General features: G+C 42.4%; 1 protein-coding gene across 3 annotated transcripts in view; it reads left to right on the plus strand.

The window, feature by feature from the left end:
* LMBRD1 (LMBR1 domain containing 1) overlaps positions 1-23,262 on the plus strand; it is a 220,194-nt gene that overhangs the window by 119,328 nt on the left and 77,604 nt on the right. For 2 of the 3 annotated variants that reach the window (XM_039531144.1, XM_039531146.1), the window contains exons 8-9: positions 14,145-14,270; positions 16,191-16,346. In XM_039531144.1, the coding sequence (XP_039387078.1) occupies positions 14,145-14,270; positions 16,191-16,346 (282 nt within the window). The remainder of the gene's footprint in view (positions 1-14,144; positions 14,271-16,190; positions 16,347-23,262) is intronic. The other variant, XM_039531145.1, reaches the window with a different exon arrangement.

Genomic DNA, 23,262 nt, shown 5'->3' on the forward strand with positions numbered 1-23,262 from the left:
TTGTTGCAACAGTGGATAGGATGAAGGGCCTGCTGGTGTCCTCTCAGAGGATTTCCAACTGAATTACATCCTGCATCCGGACCGGTTATGAGCCACCGACTGTTGTGAAGGCCTACTCAACTAGAGCTCAAGCACTGGCGGCTGCCTTCCTGGCTCACGTTCCTATCCAGGACATTTGCAGGGACGTGACATGGTCTTCAGTGCACACATTCACGGAGCACTATGCCATCCCTCAGCAGGCCAGAGACTATGCTGGTTTTGAAAGAACTGTTAGTCTTCATGTCCATGAACTCCTACTCGTCTCTAGGTGACTCCCAAGCAGTACCACCAAAGTGAATGGACATGGGCAAGCACTAGAAGAAAAGACAGTTATCTTTTTTGTAACTGGTGTTCTTCGAGATGTGTTGCTCATGTGTGTTCCAGGACCTGCCCTCGTTCCCTACAGTTGGCGTTCCCACACCTTCAGTTCCTTCTTGCCAGGGAGTCGGCAGCCCCCTTTATATTGTGGCATATGCGTTCCACTCCACAGAGAGCTAGACCCGGTCCCTTATGGATACCATTGAGGGGAAAAACTTTCACCACCAGCACGTGTGGCGAGCTAACTTGAATGGACACGAGCAATATATCTTGAACACCACTTATGAAAAAGGTAACTATCTTTTGCTTGCACTTTCACCCTCCTTTACAGTTTGGAATGTTCTGGGGTTTCTGGATTCATTTCATTGTGATTTGTTTTACATAAAGGAAACTGATAAATCGGTTCATCTATCTCATCCACTAGTGTACGCCCACCCTTTACTGGGGAGGTGTTGTAACAGCTCAGAACTTCGAGCTTGTGAAATTCTGAAGCCTGGTACAAGATGTATAAACCTAAGAATGGGGATAAATTACTTCTGATTGATTTGGAAGAATAAATTATGCCCTTACCCTAAGGTGAGAACAGTTACAGGCAAGAACAGCACTAAATGCACCTGAACCCTGTAGAAGCAGCAAAGAATCCTGTGGCACCTTATAGAGTAACAAACGTTTTAGTGTGAATCCTGTGTGAAAGATTCTGGAATGCACAGGCATGCTTCAATCAATCATGATCCTAGAAATGGACCATGGAAGCAAATGAGTATTTTGAGAGAGAGCTTCCTACTATACATCCATGGTAGAGCCATCTTAAAGTGATTGAAAAACTGCTCTCCATCTGGATGCTACATGTATACTTGTACACTTCTGAAACTTAATTCTTTTTGTATGAATAAATAATACCAGTGTTCCTTGGTGAACCACAGAGATGGACAGTAGAACCAATCTACAGAAGACCCTCTACGGATGAGTAGTGGCAATTCAGGTGAAACAAAATGTTAACTCAAAATGTGAGCTTCAAAGAAAGAGGGAGGGATTTATTTATAGTATGTGTGTGGGTGGGGGAAGGAAGCTGGTATGGGACAATGCAATACGAAAATGTTGAGTTGAAAACCAGCATAGAAAAGACAGTTGTGGTTTACAGAGGGCAGAGTGTTTTTCTGTTCCTTGGATCTGGCACACTGAATTAGCACTTCAATGACAAAGAAAAGGACAATATTGGCAAAAGGGACAAAACCTAGATGTGATTGCTGCTTTGGAGTGAGGAGCCAGACAAAAGAACCTCCGTGAATTATACAATTTGTTAGCGTCAATAAGCTTTGATTCTTGTCTTCCTAACAATATTTTTAGCAATATTGTCCAGAAGCATGTCTGTTGTTTTCTTATGTAAAGTATTGTATGTGATGCTTTATAGATTTTTATATGGGTTGTCATTAAAAGTAAACTTTTGTCATCTGTCACACGTTCGTATGAGACCTCCATTATTTCCTGTTTTCTCTGAGATTGTCTGATAATTGTAGATAAACATTTTGTTCTCAGTGGTAGCCTGAAGAAGAAACCTCCTTACCCTGTAAAGCTTATGAGCTAAGTCAGGACAAGAAAAAAAGTAACGAAAGGGTTTGTGGGTGAGGGAGGTCATGTATTATGGTAAGGAATACGGCTGATGAAGTTAGTGATGCATACATACCAGGGGTTCTCAAACTGGGGGTCAGGACCCCTCAGGGGGGTCGCGAGGGGATTACATAGGGGATCGTGAGCTGTCAACCTCCACTCCAAACCCCGCTTTGCCTCCAGCATTTATAATGGTGTTAAATATATTAAAAAGTGTTTTTAATTTATAAGGGGGGGTTACACTGAGAGGCTTGCTATGTGAAAGGGGTCACCAGTAAAAAAGTTTGAGAGCCACTGATATATATTGAATGTTTTACAGATATTTGGGGAGATAGACTTTCTTAGTTGGGGAAACACTAGCATTTATATATTCTATTGTATTATCTTAATTTTATCTAATATACCTTGTATTTTAATTTGTTTATGGCAAGAGTTTATATTGGGGAAAATCAGTGGTCGTTAATAAAGAACCCTGAACTGTGACCTCATAGTTGGAAATAGAGGTAACAAAATGAACTTTCAGATAGGCCCTGCAGTTCACATGCCTTATTACCCACTAGGGGCTGCAGAGATTCTCAGAGCGTAAAGACCTTTAGGGTGCTAAGCATGGTTACTGCATCATTCACCATAGAGGTTATTAAGGCAGATGTATATAGGAATCATTCACCTATTATTGAAGATTACTGCAAGTTCTTGGATAATTTAGTTGTCATTCAGAGGCATGAGAATTCAGTTAATAGTCTGTGTATACCATATGATGCAGAAAAAAATTTATAATGATTTTAATAACTTCACTTGTGGTGTTTGTGCAGTTGACCTACAAACTTATTACAGGTCACCAAAGAAGGGGAGTGGCATTGGCATAGGGAAAAATGAAATGTCATTTGTGGCTGGATTAGGTGTATTTCTTCACATTTGGTGATGCTAATAGTAGTTGATATTTACCCATCATTTACCATTGATTACCATACAGTAGTGTACAAGATGCATTTATTTCCTTTTCCACAGTAGAGGGATACTGCAGTATCTGAGATGCCTTTATGTCTTAACTATTGCTAAATGTTGGCCATTTCACCAACGTACATCTCACACTCGTAAAAATTGTAGGGAATTTCTACAGGTTCGTATTCCTTAATACTTTGCTTTTAAATACTACCAGGGTATATTTCTGCTTTCAGACTCTTGCTTGAGGTATTTTGCAAAGCACTCCCATGTTCTAAACTTTATAGAGGTGTCAGAAATGTTCAAGAGTGAGAATTAGACTGGAAAAATGTTTAGAGAAATAAAACTCTCACTTCTCACTGATGGAAGCTGTTACCAACTATCTGAATATTTTTTAATATCTATAAACATAAATGTAGTCCTTGTCTGAAAACATTAGAGTCTGATCTATAAAAAGAATGTATAGGTTTAACATCTAGATGACTCAGGATGATCTATTTATTTGCAGAAACATGGCATGGATACTAACTCATTCTCATATACTGCAGGATTTTTTTGCTCTGTTATGAAAATGTAGACATGTATCTTGCAGTGCTCCTTTAATAGGCATGGGTAAAGTATTCACAGAATTCGAAGAGGGCTGTGGTTACTTTGATAACTGTAAATGTCTCAGTTGGCTTTTATGCAGCCATTGACCATTCTGATTTTTGTGCCTTTTAACTTTCAGATAAAGATGGAATATTCTTGTTTCTCTCTAGTTTCTTAAAGAGTTCCTTAGCATTGTAAAGTAACTTCTAATATTATTCTAGATTAGAACCAATAAAGCAAGTATGGGATGAATGTATATGTATAAGATGTGGATAAACTAAAAAGAGAGAGCAAGATTTGATTTGCATTTTCTATCATTCTTGTATTGCTTCAAGAAGAAAATGAGAAGTGACTTGTGATTTTCAGCTCCATGAGAGAGAAGGCATTCACCTTCCTTTCTTCTGTCTCAATCAAAAAACCCTTCTTAGATATTTTCAAGTTCTAATGGGATCTCCATAGACCTTAGGAGTTAGTCTTCATGTTCCCTTTTTATTTTCATTGAAGGACTCCAGAAGGTTTAAATTTTATATTCCACAACACCTTAACAAAATGGATCAGAACTAGAATTAGAGTCATAAAAGGAGTCCCTTGTCCTTTAGGAATAATTACTCAATTTGAATATGCTTACTGTCTTCTGTGCAGAAAGGAAATTATCCTTAGATCTGCAAGGCAGTCCCCTGATGATGTCATTACAGGATTTTCCAAACACTAGTAAGTAGACATGAGCAACTCAGATATTGCTTTTGGAAGTCCATTTCTTAATTCAGTGATTTTTTGAGGAGTGATCCGGATACATGTCGTCAGCCGCCGCCCCCCTCCCGTGAAAACAATGGTAGACAATCGTTTCACGCCTTTTTTCCTGGGTTACCTGTGCAGACGCCATACCATGGCAAGCATGGAGCCCGCACAGCTGACAGTCACCATAAGTCTCCTGGGTGCTGGCAAACGAGGGACTGCATTGCTACACAGCAGCAGCTCATTGCCTTTTGGCAGCAGACGGTGCGTTATGATTGGTAGCCGTCGTCATTTCCTGGGCGCTCTTTTAACCGACCTCTGTGTGGTCAGTCAGGGGCGCCTGGGCAGGCACGGGAGTGACTTAGCCTGGTCATTCCCATCTTCTGCCGAGCACCCAGGAGATGATGATGGCTAGCAGTTTAACTGCACCATCTGCTGCCACCCTGAAGATGTAAAAGATAGATGGAGTGGATCAAAACAAGAAATAGACCCGATTTGTTTTGTATTCATTTGCTTCCTCCCTCCCTCCATTAAATCAACGGTCTGCTAAACCCAGGGTTTTGAGTTCAATCCTTGAGGGGGCCATTCTGTGTGACAATTGTTTGTGTTTCTCCTTGATGCAAAGCCACCCCCCTCGTGGACTTTAATTCCCTGTAAGCCATGTTGTCAGAGCAGACAATTGTTTCGCGCCTTTTTTCAGCCCAGACGCCATAGCACTGGGATCATGGAGCCTGCTCAGATCACCACAGCAGTTATGAGCACTGTAAACACCACCCGCATTATCCTGGAGTATATGCAGAACCTGCCAAAGCAAAACCAGGCAAAGAGGCGACGGCAGCGCAGTGACGAGAGTGATGAGGACATAGACATGGACACAGACTTCTCACAAAGTACGGGCCCCAACAATGTGCACATCATGGTGTTAATGGGGCAGGTTCATGCTGTAGAACGCAGCTTCTGGGCCCGGGAAACAAGCAGAGACTGGTGGGACTGCATAGTGTTGCAGGTCTGGGATGATTCCCAGTGTCTGCGAAACTTTCGCATGCGTAAGGGCCCTTTCATGGAACTTTGACTTGCTTTCCCCTGCCCTGAAGCGCCAGAATACCAAGATGAGAGCAGCCCTCACAGTTGAGAAGCGAGTGGCGATAGCCCTGTGGAAGCTTGCAACACCAGACAGCTACCAGTCAGTCGGGCATCAATTTGGAGTGGGCAAATCTACTGTGGGGGCTGCTGTGATCCAAGTAGCCAATGCAATCAAAGAGCTGCTGATATCAAGGGTAGTGACTCTGGGAAATGTGCAGGTCATAGTGGATGGCTTTGCTGCAATGGAATTCCCTAACTGTGGTGGGGCAATAGATGGAACCCATATCCTTATCTTGATAACGGAGCACCAAGCCAGCGAGTACATAAACCGCAAGGGGTACTTTTCAATGCTGCTGCAAGCACTGGTGGATCACAAGGGACGTTTCACCAACATCAACGTGGGATGGCCAGGAAAGATACATGACGCTCGTGTCTTCAGGAACTCTGGTCAGTTTCAAAAGCTGCAGGAAAGGACTTTCTTTCCATACCAGAAAATAACTGTTGGGGATGTTGAAATGCCTATAGTTATCCTTGGAGAGCCAGCCTACCCCTTAATGCCATGGCTCATGAAGCCATACACAGGCAGCCTGGACAGTAGTCAGGAGCTGTTCAACTACAGGCTGAGCAAGTGCAGAATGGTGGTAGAATGTGCATTTGGACGTTTACTGACTCGAATAGACCTCAGTGAAACCAATATTCCCATTGTTATTACTGCTTGCTGTGTGCTCCACAATATCTGTGAGAGTAAGGGGGAGACGTTTATGGCGGGGTGGGAGGTTGAGGCAAATCTCCTGGCTGCTGATTACACACAGCCAGACACCAGGGCAGTTAGAAGAGTACAGGAGGGCGCGGTGCGCATCAGAGAAGCTTTGAAAACCAGTTTCATGACGAGCCAGGCTACGGTGTGAAAGTTCTGTTTGTTTCTCCTTGATGACCCCCCACCCTTGGTTCATTCTACTTCCCTGTAAACTAGCCACCCTCCCCTCCCTCCTTCGATCACCGCTTGCAGAAGCAATAAAGTCATTGTTGCTTCACATTCATGCTTTCTTTATTAATTCATCACACAAATAGGGGGATAACTGCCAAGGTATCCCAGGAGGAGTGGGAGATGAGGGAAGCACCGGGTGGGGTTGGGGAGGAGGGAAGTACAAGGCCACACTGCACTTTAAAACTTATTGAAGGCCAGCCTTGGGCAATCCTCTGGGGTGAAGTGGCTGGGTGGCCGGAGGCCCCGCCACTGCGTTCTTGAGCGTCTGGGTGAGGAGGCAATGGAACTTGGGGAGGAGGCCTGTTGGTTACACAGGGGCTGTAGTGGCGGTCTGTGCTCCTGCTGCCTTTCCTGCAGCTCAACCGTACGCTGGAGCATGTGAGTTTGATCTTCCAGCAGCCTGAGCATCAACTCTTGCCTTCTGTCAGCAAGCTGATGCCACCTATCATCTTCAGCCCACCACCTCTCCTCACGTTCATATTGTGCTTTCCTGCACTCTGACATTGTCTGCCTCCACGCATTCTGCTGTGTTCTGTCAGTGCGAGAGGACAGCAGGAGCTCAGAGAACATTTCATCCTGAGTGCGTTTTTTTTTTTGCCTTCTAATCTTCACTAGCCTCTGCGAAGGAGAAACATTTTTAGCTGGTGGAGGAAAAGGGAGAGTGGTAGTTAGACATTTTAGAGAAAAATGGGTACACTCTTTCACGTTAAACCTTGCTGTTCACATTGCACAGCACTTGTGCTTTTGTTACAAGGTCGCATTTTGCCTCTTGTATTGAGGGCCTGCCGGTTTGGTGTGAGAGATCACTCACGCTTCACCCCTTCCCCCACCGCATGGCTAACAGCGGGGAACATTTCTGTTCAGCCACAGCTGAACAGGAACGGGCACCTCTGAATGTCCCCTTAATAAAAGCACCCTATTTCAACCAGGTGACCATGAATTATATCACTCTCCTGAGGATAACACAGCGAGATAAAGAAAGGATGTTGTTTGAATGCCAGCAAACACTGGGACCATACGCTGCCATGCTTTGTTATGCAGTGATTCCCGACTACGTGCTACTGGCCTGGCGTGGTAAAGTGTCCTACATAAGAAAATAAGAAAGGCCGTACCGGGTCAGACCAAAGGTCCATCTAGCCCAGTATCTGTCTACCGACAGTGGCCAATGCCAGGTGCCCCAGAGGGAGTGAATCTAACAGGCAATGATCAAGTCTCCTGCCATCCATCTCCATCCTCTGACGAACAGAGGCTAGGGACACCATTCTTACCCATTCTGGCTAATAGCCATTTATGGACTTAGCCACCATGAATTTATCCAGTCCCCTTTTAAACATTGTTATAGTCCTAGCCTTCACAACCTCCTCAGGTAAGGAGTTCCACAAGTTGACTGTGCGCTGCGTGAAGAAGAACTTCCTTTTATTTGTTTTTAACCTGCTGCCTATAAATTTCATTTGGTGACCCCTAGTTCTTGTATTATGGGAATAAATAAATAAATTTTCCTTATCCACTTTCTCAACATCACTCATGATTTTATATACCTCTATCATGTCCCCCCTTAGTCTTTTTTCCAAGCTGAAGAGTCCTAGCCTCTTTAATCTTTCCTCGTATGGGACCCTCTAAACCCCTAATCATTTTAGTTGCCCTTTTCTGAACCTTTTCTAGTGCTAGAATATCTTTTTTGAGGTGAGGAGACCACATCTGTACACAGTATTCGAGATGTGGGCGTACCATGGATTTATAGAAGGGCAATAATATATTCTCAGTCTTATTCTCTATCCCCTTTTTAATGATTCCTAACATCCTGTTTGCTTTTTTGATCGCCTCTGCACGCTGCGTGGACATCTTCAGAGAACTATCCACGATGACGCCAAGATCTTTTTCCTGACTCGTAGCTAAATTAGCCCCCATCATGTTGTGTGTATAGTTGGGGTTATTTTTTCCAATGTGCATTACTTTACATTTATCCACATTAAATTTCATTTGCCATTTTGTTGCCCAATCACTTAGTTTTGTGAGGTCTTTTTGAAGTTCTTCACAATCTGCTTTGGTCTTAACTATCTTGAAGTTTAGTATCATCTGCAAACTTGGCCATCTCACTGTTTACCCCTTTCTCCAGATGATTTATGAATAAATTGAATAGGATTGGTCCGAGGACTGACCCTTGGGGAACACCACTAGTTACCCCTCTCCATTCTGAGAATTTACCATTAATTCCTACCCTTTGTTCCCTGTCCTTTAACCAGTTCTCAATCCATGAAAGGACCTTCCCTTTTATCCCATGACAGCTTAATTTACTTAAGAGCCTTTGGTGAGGGACCTTGTCAAAGGCTTTCTGGAAATCCAAGTACACTATGTCCACCAGATCCCCCTTGTCCACATGTTTGTTGACCCCTTCAAAGAACTCTAATAGATTAGTAAGACACGATTTCCCTTTACAGAAACCTTGTTGACTATTGCTCAAGAGTTTGTTTTTCTATGTGTCTTACAATTTTATTCTTTACTATTGTTTCAACTAATTTGCCCGGTACTGACGTTAGACTTACCTGTCTGTAATTGCCGGGATCACCCCTAGAGCCCTTTTTAAATATTGGCGTTACATTAGCTAACTTCCAGTCATTGGGTACCGAAGCTGATTTAAAGGACAGGTTACAAACCTTAGTTAATAGTTCCGCAACTTCACATTTGAGTTCTTTCAGAACTCTTGGGTGAATGCCATCTGGTCCCGGTGACTTGTTAATGTTGAGTTTATCAATTAATTCCAAAACCTCCTCTAGTGACACTTCAGTCTGTGACAGTTCCTCAGATTTGTCACCTACAAAAGCCAGCTCAGGTTTGGGAATCTCCCTAACATCCTCAGCCGTGAAGACTGAAGCAAAGAATCCATTTAGTTTCTCCGCAATGACTTTATCGTCTTTAAGCGCTCCTTTTGTATTTTGATCATCAAGGGGCCCCACTGGTTGTTTAGCAGGCTTCCTGGTTCTGATGTACTTAAAAAACATTTTGTTATTACCTTTGGAGTTTTTGGCTAGCCGTTCTACCATGGCGGACGGAATAAGGCCGCCCTCCCCATAAACCTTTTGCAAAGGCTTTGGGAGTACATCCAGGAGAGCTTTATGGAGATGTCCTTGGAGGATTTCTGCTCCATCCCCATACATGTTAACAGACTTTTCCAGTAGCTGTACTGGCCATGAATACCAGGGCAAATTAATGATTAAACACACTTGCTTTTAAACCATATGTAATATTTACAAAGGTACACTCACCAGAAGTCCCTTCTCTACCTTCAGGGTCTGGGAGCCCGCCTTGGGTGGGTTCAGGGGTTACTGGCTCCAGGTCCAGGTTAAAAAACATATCTTGGCTGTTGGGGAAACTGGTTTCTCCACTTTCTTGCTGTGAGGTATCTTCAATCTCTTCATCATCATCTTCCTCGTTCCCAAAACCCTCTTCCCTGTTGCATGATTCTCCATTGACGGAGTCAAAGCGGTGGGGTAGTGGTGGCTGCACCCCCTAGCATGCCATGCAGCTCATCATAGAAGCGGCATGTTCAGGGCTCTGATCCAGAGCAGCCGTTTGCCTCTCTGGTTTTTACATAGGCTTGCCTTAGCGCCTTAATTTTCATGCGGCACTGCTGTGCATCCCTGTTATGGCCTCTGTCCTTCATGCCCTTTGAGACTTTTTCTAATGTTTTGGCATTTCGTTTACTGGAACGGAGTTCAGCTAGCACAGATTTGTCTCCTCATATGGCGAGCAGATCCCGTACCCTCCGTTCGGTCTATGGTGGAGCTCCTTTGCGATCCTGGGACTCCATCATGGTCACCTGTGCTGATGAGATCTGCACTCACCTGCACCTTGCTATGCTGGCCAAACAGGAAATGAGATTCAAAAGTTCGCTGGCCTTTTCCTGTCTACTTGGCCAGTGCATCTGAGTTGAGAGCGCTGTCCAGAGTGCTCACAATGGAATTGCATCCACAATCGAATTGCATCCACACTACCCCAAATTCGACCTGGCAAGGCCGATTTCAGCGCTAATCCCATCATCGGAGGTGGAGTAAAGAAATCTATTTAAAGAGCCCTTTAAGTCAAAAAAAAAAAAAGGGCTTCATTGTGTGGACGGGTCTAGGCTTACATCGATGTAACGCTGATAAATTCGACCTAAAATCGTAGAGTAGACCAGGCCTCAGATTGTAGTGGGAGGAAAATAATTATTCTGTTACTTGTAAATTGCATTTCTGTGAGAAGCTCTCTTGATCTGAAATGGCATGCCCAGCTTCCAGTGATGAATGCATCTTCTGTCATGTGTGTAGTAGAGAAAGTTATAGTTAATTGCAGTGGTAGATTTAGTTACCCCTAGGAGGGGACACCAAATTCCATGTAGGGGAAAGATCTAGCTACATCTCTGGGGGGAAAAAACACTCAAAAATGCTTCTTACAAGTAAGGGGAAAGCTTTTTTTGAGTACAGTGCTAATTTTTGTAGTAGGCAGAATTTCACGTGATGGAGTGGCCTGTGGAAACGCAATCTTTGTATTAGCTGGGTTTCAGCTAATAAAATCTCCTAGGATGATTGGAGAGCACAAAATTCATCCTTTGCCTATTTTTTTGGTGTCAGTCTTCTGTCCCTGAAGAATAGCTTCCGTAGTATAAAACTTTGAATGTAAAGACTGAAACTGTGAATTATATTTTTTTCCTTTAGAGATAAAGAAAGTGGTGTGGGTGTGCCTCTGCAGTCAGTATGCAGTGATAATGATTTGTTGGCATTTGTAGCAGTATTGGAAATAGTCAAAAGGTGCTACTGCAGATGGTTTTGCTTAATAGAATTTATAAGCCATCCTTGTGCGGGAGGGAGATGGAGATGTTTGTCAGCTGTGATGTAATTCTTTTTAGATTCTGAGCAGATCACTCATAAAGCCTGCTCTAGTCTCTAAGAATCACTTTGTTAGGTGCCACTGCCTACAGGTTATATGAATGCAAGCACACAAAACATTGTCATGTTAGAATTGTCAAATAGATTAGGCTGATTCACATTATTCTAATAAAGATTTAGTGAAATGTATTTGCTATGCTTAAGGACATTACTGGATTTACTCATTTTGCCTTTAAACAAATCATTTTATTTAGAATTTTGTAGCAACATGTCACTCAGTACAGAAGAGACTGTCTGCCTCCCTGAAGCCTATGTAGCATATTAATTCTCAAGGAAATTAGTCTGAACACTGTCAAAGTGTGCAGTGCTAATAAGTTGCGCTTAAAACAATTTGTTCAGTCTTGTTCACCTTTTTATGGAATTATTCAGAATTTTTTGAAGTTAGGTTTGCGTCCTTTAAAACAATTTTCCCAGCCTACTCAGTGAAAACTGTGAAGGTTTAAGTTGGGGTCCTTACCAAAACCAAACAAACAGTATTGAGTCCCTGCAGGCACATGTTCAACTGGAAATATAGCTAGTCTTCTGGATCTCTGAGAGGAAGATACAATGAACATAATACAAATTAAACACATAAAGAATAGGCTTTAAAATTGGCTTGCTAGAGCCTGCAGGGATCTCTCCTGATTTGCCTGTCTCAGCAATGTCATCTTCCTGTCTCTACTTATGCCGACCTCTGTATGTTTGTATGTTCAAATCTTGCCTCCTAGGATACATCTACACTTAAAGCAGTATGCAGAGTATAGACACTGAATGCCCACCTAGAACGTGTATAAATAGTGTAGACCATGGTGCATGGCTTAGATGAGTAGTAGTATCTGAACCCCCACATTTTTAGGGTTGCCAGGTTAGTTTTCTGCCGGACTGCCCAGTTGAAAAGGGCCCCTGGTGGTGCTGACCGGGCTGTTAAAAGTCCGATCAGCAGCATGGCAGGGGCCCGGGGCTAAGGCTAAGGGCTAAGGCTCCTTGCCTGCCTTAGCTCCATGAAGTTCCCAGAAGCGCCTCCCAGGTTCTTGTGGCCTCTAGGCACCTGGGCAGCCAGGGAGGCTCTGCACAGTTCCCCCTCCTGAGTACCGGCTCCACAGCTCCCATTGGCCAGGAACCGCTGCCAATGGGAGCTGAAGGGGTGATGCCTGTGGGTGGGAGTGCTGCACGTGGAGCCTCCCTGGCTGCCCCATGCGCCTAGGGACCTCAGGGACCTGGCAGCCACTTCCTGGGAGCCACAGTAATCGCTGCCGGGACCCCACACCTGCTCCTACCCCCCAACCCCTTACCCCAGCCCGGAGTCCCCTCCCACACTGTAAACTTCTCATTTCTGACCCATCCGGAGCCTGCACCCTATCCCTCTGCCCCAGTCTGGAGCCCTCTCCCGCATCCTGAAGCCCTCATTTCTGGCCCCAGGTGGAGCCTGCACCCTCAGCCCAGAGTTCATACCCCTCACCATCCGGCACTCCAACCCTCTTCCCCAGTCCAGTGGAAGTGAGTGAAGGTGGGGGAGAGCGATCAACATAGGAAGGGGGTAGGGTGACCAGACGTCCTGATAAAATATTTGGGTGGCTGTCCCAAGATCAGTTGGGACTCAATTAGTGCTGATATTTCGCTCCGCCAGCAGCACTGTGTGAGTGTGGGCGGGGCCTTGGAGAAGGGGCGGGGCGTCTGAGAAAGGGCAGGGCAGGGGTGTTCGGTTTTGTGCCATTAGAAAGTTGGCAACCCTACACATTTATACCCTACCCAACTCTCTATGTGCCCAAGCAGTGCTTTCCACATCTACACTGCTCTTTTTAGCTGTGTAGTGTCCCATTGCTGGAGACTTTTACTGCTGTGTGTAGCTACACACTGCAGTGAGAAGTGTGGACGCAGCCTGCCTTTCGCTATCATATGTAGCTACACATGTAGTGCCTGTACTCTACATGCAGCTGTAAGTGTAGACGTAGCCCTAATGTGCAAAATGTTCCCTCATATCGCACTTCTTTGTAGTATGTTCCAAAGAACTCTAGAAAACTGTCCACCTTAAGACTAGCTAGTGCACAGGTTCTGAGCCTTGGTTAAAATTCTATTCCAGGAGATTCAGCCACACAGCTTCCCTCAAAAATAAGATAGTAGCTAAATCACCTGGATTGCTTTGAAAAATCTAAGCTGCATACCTCTAAAAATTTAATAAACTTGGGTTTGATAATTTGATGTAGCTTTCATATGTACAAATGAAAACCATTCTATTATTCCTTATTAGCTCTTTTAGCCTCAACTACATACTGGTCAATTATCTGATGTAAAGAAAATATGCATAAGAAGACACCTTTCCCATATGTTAAATTGGAAAATGACATGTATGCCACTTTTTCTGGAAGTTAGAAGGCATTCTGAAATACATAGGGTTTATCTACTTAATAAGACTTAAGTGTAAAATCGGATACCATTTATTTTTCAGTCTTTTGAAATAAGCAAATAACTTTGCATACTTAACAGATGATATTAATATTAATTATTTCTTTAAATACTGATTGATTTTTTTCTCTAAGATACGAGAGTACCAGTACATTAGATTTCTAGATTATCTGCATTTAGTTCAGGTTTTCATTTTTACTAGTAAGAAAAATGGGCAACCACCAACAGGACTATCATTCAGTAATGGTCTAAATGAGTAGTATAATTTTACAGTGGTTCTGAAGCTTTCACTGAATAGTAGGAGTCCAGAACCACCTAGATTATTGTCACCTACTTTCTGTTGCAAAGACTGTTTTCTATGTTTATATAATACCTAACATACTGAATTCCACAGGAAACAATAAATGAGGTGAGGAAGAGGAGGACATGGAGACTCTTTATGGATGTGACATGTAGAATGGCTGTGAGATAAAACATATATAATTTATAGTTTCTATAGCAAAAGTTCTTAATGTATTTTTTGTTCTGTTTTGTTTTAGGCTTATGGTATGTCTGCTTTGCCTCTAAACTTGATAAAAGGAACTAGAAGTCCTACTTATGAACGTTTGGAGAACACTGAAGATATTGAAGAAGTAGAACAACACATACTAAGGATTAAATCAAAGGTTTGGTGTTTGTTACATAACATTTCAAACTTTTCCATTTATAGTGTTCCTGTTGCTCAGCATTTCATTATGGTATAATGTTTGGATCACTGCTCATTTTCACAATGTCAGACAGACAGAAGTTAATATTCTCTATTCTTCCAAAGTTAGGTTCTCTCAATTTCTCTTCCAGATGATGGATTCCTTCCACGTGTTGGGACTTGAGTCAAAAATACTCAGTACGATAGCAGAAAATGGACTGTGCACTAGCGAATGCCTCTATTTTTGTTCACCAGGGATACCTAACAAAAATGACTTGACAGTGTGTGTTCTGGTGCTGAAAAAATAAATCAGATTTTGTTGATCTCAGAACAAAATAAAAATTATAAAACAATGAAAAGAATAAACTAAATAAATACTTCTTATTGTGAAGGACTCTATTTAGATTGAAAGAGCTGTCACTTAATTTATAGATTTGTGGTTGCACTCATTAGTCACATTCATCTAATCAATGTGTATCCTGGATGTGGTGCTGTAAAACTTTTCGTGGGATAACAGAACTCTCTAATCCTCTCTTCACCACTCGGTCTCTAAAAGAGGCTATATTTGTAAAATGGCATTTACTGTGAATCCATATTCCTTGGTATTTAGTGATGATGACCAGGATTTTGCCTCCTGTTTTTCTTAATTGCAAGTTTTAGTTACTCCCCATTATATTTTACATGAAAGTGTTAAATAGAAAGTGATTTCAGCAATGAGAATATTTCAAAATGAAAATTTGTGGCAGCAGATAGGTATGTGACGCTTGGTCTTGTGTGCAGATTTGATTTTTATTTTATTTTTTTTGTAAGGCCAGATTCTTGTGGAGTAGAGCTCACATCTGAGTTGACACTGTTGTTGGCAATCTCAGAAGAAAGACAAATGATTCAATGGGCCTGGAAGTTGAACCACCTTTCTCCCCTATAGGTGGTCCTTCGAGGTCAGAGTTGAGGCATGTTGGTGGAACAGTTTGGGGTAGCTCAATCTCTTAGCCATTAAGAGCACTACATTTACTGAATCCTTCTAAAGAGACTTCCAGTTTAAATTTCTTAGCAGAAAATTATAATTAAAATTGTGTAAAAATTATTAGAGCTGCAGCAATCCTGAGAGAGCCCCATAATCACAATGTTTAAGGATTCCTTTATTTAAAAAAGAAAAGAGAAGAAAAATCCCTGAATGGAGAAATGCATTTTTTAATTGTTTTGTATCCAAAATATGTTTATAATGATAATTCAATCCTTGAGAATGTTTGCCTTAAATAACCTATAATTGTAGTAAGAGACAGCTTATCAATGTTAAAATCAGCTTGTTGATTGGTTCATGTTACCTAATACTTTTTTGTGATTTATTGCTTATAGTATTCATACAACTCATTACTGTGCATTCACAAATTAAAAATTGTATATTTAGCTTGCTTAGCTCCGACAGTGTATTAAATACACTCAAACAAATTTATTAAGATACTCATGCCCAGCATTTTGAAGGTCAAAGGAGTTAAATGTTCTTGAGAATTTGTCAGATGCAGAAATCTCCAAATATGGATTTGACTGTTAGAAGTTGATGAACTCAACTGGTTAAGGGGACAATTCTGATCTTTGTTTTTTTGGAAATTTTTATACTGTGTGTACTTTAAAGGGTGCTGCTCTGGAATGTATTTGAAAAGATGTGAAATATAGCTGACTTTGAATTGACTGGAAGAAAAAATGGAGAGCTGGAAAGAAAGTATTAAAAATAGAAATGGGCTAAAATGAAATTAGTCTCTTACAAACTGGATTTACAGTCTTGTATGCAATTCTGACTTCATAGAGCTGCCAGAGCTTGTTACACAGATGTTAAATTTTATTCTTTCATACATTTTTTTCACAAACTGTTCCATTATTTTCACACCTCCATTTTGATTAGCAGTGCAAAGATGGTCGACCTTTACCAACAAGGGACAGACGGAACCTACAGCAACTTGAAGAGAGGCTAAGGATACTTCGAAGGAGAGAGAGACATCTGGAATTTATTGAGAAAAGCTGCTGGACAAAGTTCTGTGGAGCCATGCGACCTCTAAAAGTAAAAAAAGCAAAACTGGGTCTTTCATTTTATGCCTGCTTCACTGTAGAATAACTATTTTTGACTTTTTTTGTTCTTTGCCATTTAGCACCTTTGCATGAACTATTTGATTAAGTAGTCTGGTGGTAATAGATTTTTTTGTTTTTGTTTTCCCCAAATTTGACATCTTAAAACACTATAAAATGACTTTAAGCCTCTTGTGTGGCTGTTACTGCATCTCAAGTTGTATGAAGCAGTAGCCTGTTACTTTTAATCTGTAGATTGCTTCCTTGAAAGATGCATAGAATGTCGCATATATACCTACCAAATATAGCTTATGTCCTTTTTTATTGGATAAATGTGCCTTCATATCTCTTTGATGGCATCCCAATATAGAAGCTAGTAGCTTCTGTACTTAGTTTTGTGTAACCACAAATGTTTTTTTGTGCACCATAAGAACAGTCTTATAATTTATGTTGGTCAGTGCGAAATCAAGAAACTGTTGACACTTAGCACTGATTACCAAGTCAGCACTAGATTATTTAAGTAATAATATGAACTAGTTGTGGACGTGAGGTCTGATTTGTTTGTATGTATGTATGTATGTATATAAGCAGCTTCATGGCCAACTAATTCAGCTTCTACTGTGGTATGTTAGTGATCAATGGTTCCATGTCTAGTTGGCAGCCGGTATCAAGTGGAGTGCCCCAAAGGCTAGTGCTGGGGCCGGTTTTATTCAATATCTTCATTAACGATCTGGAGGATGGTGTGGACTGCACCCTTAGCAAGTTTGCAGATGACACTAAACTGGGTGGAGTGGTTGATACGCTGGAGGGTAGGGATAGGATACAGAGGGACCTAGACAAATTAGAGGATTGGGCCAAAAGAAATATGATGAGGTTCAACAAGGACAAGTGCAGAGTCCTGCACTTAGGACGGAAGAATCCCATGCACTGTTACAGACTAGGGACCGAATGGCTGGGCAGCAGTTCTGCAGAAAAGGACCTAGGGGTTACGGTGGACGAAAAGCTGAATATGAGTCAACAGTGTGCCCTTGTTGCCAAGAAGGCTAATGGCATTTTGGGTTGTATAAGTAGGGGCATTTCCAGCAGATCGAGGATGTGATCATTCCCCTCTACTCAGCACTGGTGAGGCCTCATTTGGAGTACTGTGTCCAGTTTTGGGCCCCACACTACAAGAAGGATGTGGATAAATTGGAGAGAGTCCAGCGGAGGGCAACAAAAATGATTAGGGGGCTGGAGCACATGACTTATGAGGAGAGGCTGAGGGAACTAGGATTGTTTAGTCTGCAGAAGAGAAGAATGAGGGGGGATTTGATAGCTGCTTTCAACTACCTGAAAGGGGGTTCCAAAGAGGATGGATCTAGAGTGTTCTCAGTGGTAGAAGATGACAGAACAAGGAGTAATGGTCTCAAGTTGCAGAGGGGGAGGTTTAGGTTGGACATTAGGAAAAACTTTTTCACTAGTAGGGTGGTGAAGAACTGGAATGGGTTACCTAGGGAGGTAGTGGAATCTCCTTCCTTAGAGGTTTTTAAGGTCAGGCTTGACATAGCCCTGGCTGGGATGATTTAGTTGGGTTTGGTCCTGCTTTGAGCAGGGGGTTGGACTAGATGACCTCCTGAGGTCCCTTCCAACCCTGAGATTCTATGATTCTATGTTTAGTATATGTTTCTTTCTATAATAAGGGCTGTAAATACTTAATTAGGTGGCATAGCGTATATACTTAACGTGTGTTTCAAAAACCTGTTGAAATTAATCTTTTGACTCTTACATTGATTAATATGAAGAAAGCATCATTAGTGTTTTTGTTCAAGCATAAAGACCTGATAAATATGGATTCTATAGCATATTAGAAACCTCCCAGATTAAGAGTTTCAGGTATCACTGTCCTGGAAAGAGGAAATGGTCCTTACAGCAAGATGCTTTTTAGCATCAGAAGCCATAGTAAGGAAGAAAAGAACTGACTCATTGCCTCCATGTTCCAGTTTTCTGTGCCTTTTCTTGTTGGACACATGGAATCCATGTCTCATCTTTCCAGCTTCTAATTCTCTTCCCCTAGGTCTGCTTTTTTTCTGTCTTCAGAAGTTAGGACAAAGGAGCTCACTAGCCCCATTATGTGCACTATCTCTATCAATCTTCTGGGGCAAGATCTGCAGGGAGTATGCCCTGGAGTGAGCCTGCTTGATCATAGATGCTGACTGTGTTCCATGTTGGCCCTCCTTTGAGGAAACGGGGGGGAGCTTTGTCTCTCTTGGCTTCAGCTGCCAGCTTTAGCTCTGAAGGATTTGTGATTTCTTATTGGCAGCTGCTACTCCATCTAATTCTCCTTTCCCAGATCTTAGTGGTCTGTCTTCTCTGTCCTGAGTGCCCTACACTTTAGTTCCTGGTTTGATTCTGTGAATCTGTCTGCCTGGTTGTGGAGAGTGGGATCCCCAAATTGCTAGCCATGGTCTTTCTCACTGGTATGAATTAGCTTTGCTTCCATGTATGCAGTTTTATGGAGTGAGGAAAGGATTTCTGTTGGAGCATTAAGTAGGCTGGGTGGGCAGCCTTTCCCTGTTTGGGTATTTGAGCTTGTCCTAGCTAGGGCTCTCCCCCAAGGAGCCCTCTGATTGCATAGCAGTGTTCATAGCAGCTTTTGGAGCAGACCATTTTATTCTGTTCTACACAGCATTCTTTCTTAACTTTCTGGAGCTGCTTCTCCTTTCCTGTCTGCTGCCATCTCTCCATAGCCTTCCATTTAGCACCTAAACATTCTCTGTGCTCTCATGCTGCCTTCTCTAGCTTTGGATATCAAGACTGCTGCCTGTCCTTGAGTTTAGGATGATCCAGATGATTTAGCCACAGCTGAAACCCTGGGATTGAGAGACATGGACCTTGCTCTATCGTCAGGTTCTAGAGTCTTGTGAGGGCTTGAAATTCTTAGCATCCTTATGAGTGAGAATCCTTATCCTATGACTCTCTGCTCTGTATTGTGAAATGGGAGGTGCTCTCCTAGCTCTTTAATTTTTTGGTCCCTAAAGATAGCATTGATAGCAAGCAAATCAAGAATTATGCTGTTTATTGTGCAATTTGTAGTGTCCCTAACCACTGGCCTTGGAAACTGCAGAGATGCTGGTCATTGCTAGGGGCTGCTACACACAGCAGAGCCCAGCTACCCAGTTCACAATGTGCTGGTGTGGGTGTGCTGCAGTTCTCAGCATGCCCTGAATGAGGGAGGGGGCCTGTGGGCCGCAGCCCCACAGTGAGTGGAGCGCCAAGTCCGATGGGGCAGGAGGCCCTGCAGCTCTCTGCACTTTGGCTGCTAGGCCTGATTCTTATCTGCCCGGGGGCAGGAGCAGGCCCAGGAGACCTGGCTGCGTTGGCTCTCACAAAGGGTGAGGAAAGGCATAGCCACAGCGCCTCCCCCGTGGGACAGTAACAAAGCTGAGTGGAGCCTGTGGCTGGGCTTTGGAGGGAGGGGGTGCCCTGCACCTGGGTTCTGCGGGGAGGGGATGTGGGTGTCTGGGTTGGGTGGTCCTATGCAGCCTTCTTCAGAAACCCCCAAAATAACCCCTTCAGCTCCCCCACTCTCCCCTAGGCAGTGTCCTCTATTTGGGAGCTTGAAATATCGTAACCTGATGGGGACAGGGTGAAAAAAGTAGACTAAAAGGACAGAGTTTTCCCCCAAGATGTGCCCAGCTGGCATGTGACACATCCAGACTGAGGCACCCAACAAAAGGATAACAAAGAAACAGGAACTGGGTTGTCATAGGGGTTTCTTTAATCTCAGCTCCTGGGGGGAAAACTTTTTTTATGTCAGACATACTTGCTAACAAGTATTTTGAAATAAAATATGAAATAATTGAAACTGGTGTGATTATATTGTGTTATTTTGACAAATAAAATGTGCAGAACTTTAAATTTTTTGGCACAGAATTCCCCCCAGGAGTAATCATTATGAGGATACCGACTTGCCTTCTCCAGTATAAAATCCTCCCTCACCCTTAAGCTTGTATCAGACTGGAGATATTAAGAGACATAGAAAGCTAAGAAGGGTTATGGTCACAAGGTCAAAAATAAGAGTGAACTTAGCTAATATCATTTGTTAGAACTCTCAACAAACTGAAGAAACGTACCTATTTTATTGTTGGAGCCTTTTTTATATTGGGGGAAGGGGGAGGCTCTGACCCTGGTGAGTAACCATTCTGTTTTGCTTTTTCTTTCTTCTAAGAAGTTTTTTTAAATGATTAAGCATAATTTGATATTATGAAGGTGTCCTATAAGGGAAAATAGTTTAAAACATGAGTGGGTTCCTTTTTGTTTGTATTATTTGCGAAAGCTGGAGGCTCTAGAATAACATTTTGTTTTCATTCACAATACAAAATAAGATATTTAGTTTCACAGTAGTTATTTTCACTGAATAACATTTATTCTATATTAAATACTTGATTTGTATTTACAGTATACAATATACATATCTTAAGCATTTGTTAGGGGTTTTATAAAATAAAATTTCAATAATTTCACTGGAGATAGTGTGATGTGATTAATTTCTGTACTGTCTAATGAGCACAGTTCAGAAATTGCTCTAATATTTATTTTCCTCAGTGTAAAATACTAGATATGTATTATTAATGGATTTTCAGGCTCAGTTTTTCCCCAAAATAAGAGCACAGCCAGACTAGGATGTTATCTAACATTCTGGGGTCTCTTGAGAGAGGTTTAGCAAATAGACAGTCATTTCCTCCCAAAGGTCTCAGGAGCAAAAACAAAGTAAATAGTCCCTTTAATTCAGGGTGAGAACACAATAGTTCTGTCTTCAAAACAGGGAAGATAGTTTGCCTTTTTCTTGTGGTAAATTACTATCCCCATTCCTCAGGACAGGAGAAATGTTTCCCAGAAGAACTCTAGTATCTTGTCTTGTGCCAGTATGTACCCCTTGGTTACTTCCATTTATTTCCTGCTCAGGTGAGAGTGTAGAACTGATGAATGAAATTGTTTTTAATTGTTCACTTTATTAATATAACTTCATAATTAAAGTTTTATGAATAAAACGTTCGTTCATAAAACCGGTTATCCCAAGAACTGGCTAATTGACAATGAAGATGGTTGTTAAAAGCCATAGCTGTTCAGTCAGCTGCCTTTGTAAGTTTCACTATCAGTCCAATTCCTGCTTAAATCACTGTTCACCATTTATTACACTTGCCTACATTGTAACTTCTGTTCACTGGGTTTTTTACCCATGAAAGCTTATGCCCAAATAAATCTGTTAGTCTTTAAGGTGTCACCGGACTCTCTGTTGTTTTTGTGGACACAAACTAACCCGGCTACCCCTAATTCTTGTCTTTAAAGTGTTTCTTTTGGCCGCTGTCTCTTTTCTCCTTTGGTGAGTTGGGCGTACAGTGATTGTTTGGTAAGTGTTCATCAGGCATGCGCACACAGTGCCCTCTCCACCTTAGCTGATGCTGGATAATCAAGGCCTCAACAGTGAAGATGTTGGCCTCTGTGAGGACAATGACCTTAGTGTGGCAATCCTCCCACTGTATGTTGAGGATCTTCCGAAGAAAGAGCTGGTGCTGGCATTCCAGGTTTTTCAGATGTTTTCTATAGGTCACCCAAGTCTCTCAGCTGTAGAAGAGAGTTAGAATTAACGCTGATCTATAAACTAAAAGTCTGTTGTGTGTTCTAATGTCTTGATTGTCGAACACCCGGTGAAACAATCTGCCAAAGGCAAAGCTGGCACAACGGCTTCTGTGCTGAATCTTGACGTCTGTGTCTGCCCTCTGTGAGAGATGGCTGCCAAGATAGGCAAAGTATTCTACATTTTCCATTTCTTCTCTGTCAATGTAAATCTTCCTTTCTGGGTCTGATGATTGACCGGGAGCTGGCTGGTGGAGAACTTCTGCTTTACCAATGTTCAGAGTTAGCCCTAGGCTTTTGTTAGCTTCAGAATAGCAATTAAGGGCTGTTTATATATCCTCCTCTGAGTGTGCAACTACAGCACAATTATCTGCTTACTAGAATTTGGTTATTGTTGCCAATATTACTTTAGTTCTGGCACAGAGACTAGAAAGGTTGAATAGGTTGCCATCAGTCCGGTATTGGATGTGATAGACAGTCTTGGGATAACGTTTTCATAGCTCCTGAGAAAAGGGTGGGTGCCAGTACACAAACCTTGTTTTACGCTAGTTTGAATGACAAAGGGCTTGAAGTAGAGCCACTGTGCAGGGAGGAGGCAGTCATTTGGTCATGGAGGAGTCTTACAATGGTGATAAATGTGCTTCAGCAGCCAAACTTTGACATGATTTTCCACAGAGCTTCATGGTTGACAGTCGAAGGCTTTGGTCAGAGTGATAAAGGCTATATACAGTTCCTGGTGGGGCTTTTGACACCTGGTGGTGGTGGTGGTGGTAACATTTTTCCTGGGATGTCCCCGGCTGCAAAAAACAGGTCAGTGGTGCCACATGATGTTCTGAAGCCACTGTGGGAATACTTCCTCTGCAAGAGGGGGAAAACAGTGATTCAGTAAGATTCTAGCAAGAATCTTCCCCTCAATGGAGAGGAGGGCAACTCCTTGATGGTTGCCACAGTCATCCCTACCCCCCTGTTTGAAAATGGTGACAATTTTAGCATTACATAAGTCAGTGGGAATTTCTTTGGTGCACCAGACGTTGAGGCGCAGCAAATGAAACTTGTTAGTGTTTCTCCCCCCCCACTTTCAGTACTTCAGCTGGTATGCCATCAGGACCTGGTGCTTTATTGTTCTTCATTTGTTTAATTGGTTTGCAGACCTCCTCAGTTGTTAGTGGATTGGCAATAGTTTCCCAGATTGGGTACTGAGGGATAGAGTTGATGGTGTTTTCAGTCAGTCAATTCTCGATTTAGAAGCTTTTGGTAGTGTTCCCTCCAGAACTCTTTGATAGATTCATTATCTT

The sequence above is a fragment of the Mauremys reevesii genome, linkage group 3 (genome assembly GCF_016161935.1).
Source record: "Mauremys reevesii isolate NIE-2019 linkage group 3, ASM1616193v1, whole genome shotgun sequence".
NCBI lineage: Eukaryota > Metazoa > Chordata > Testudines > Geoemydidae > Mauremys > Mauremys reevesii.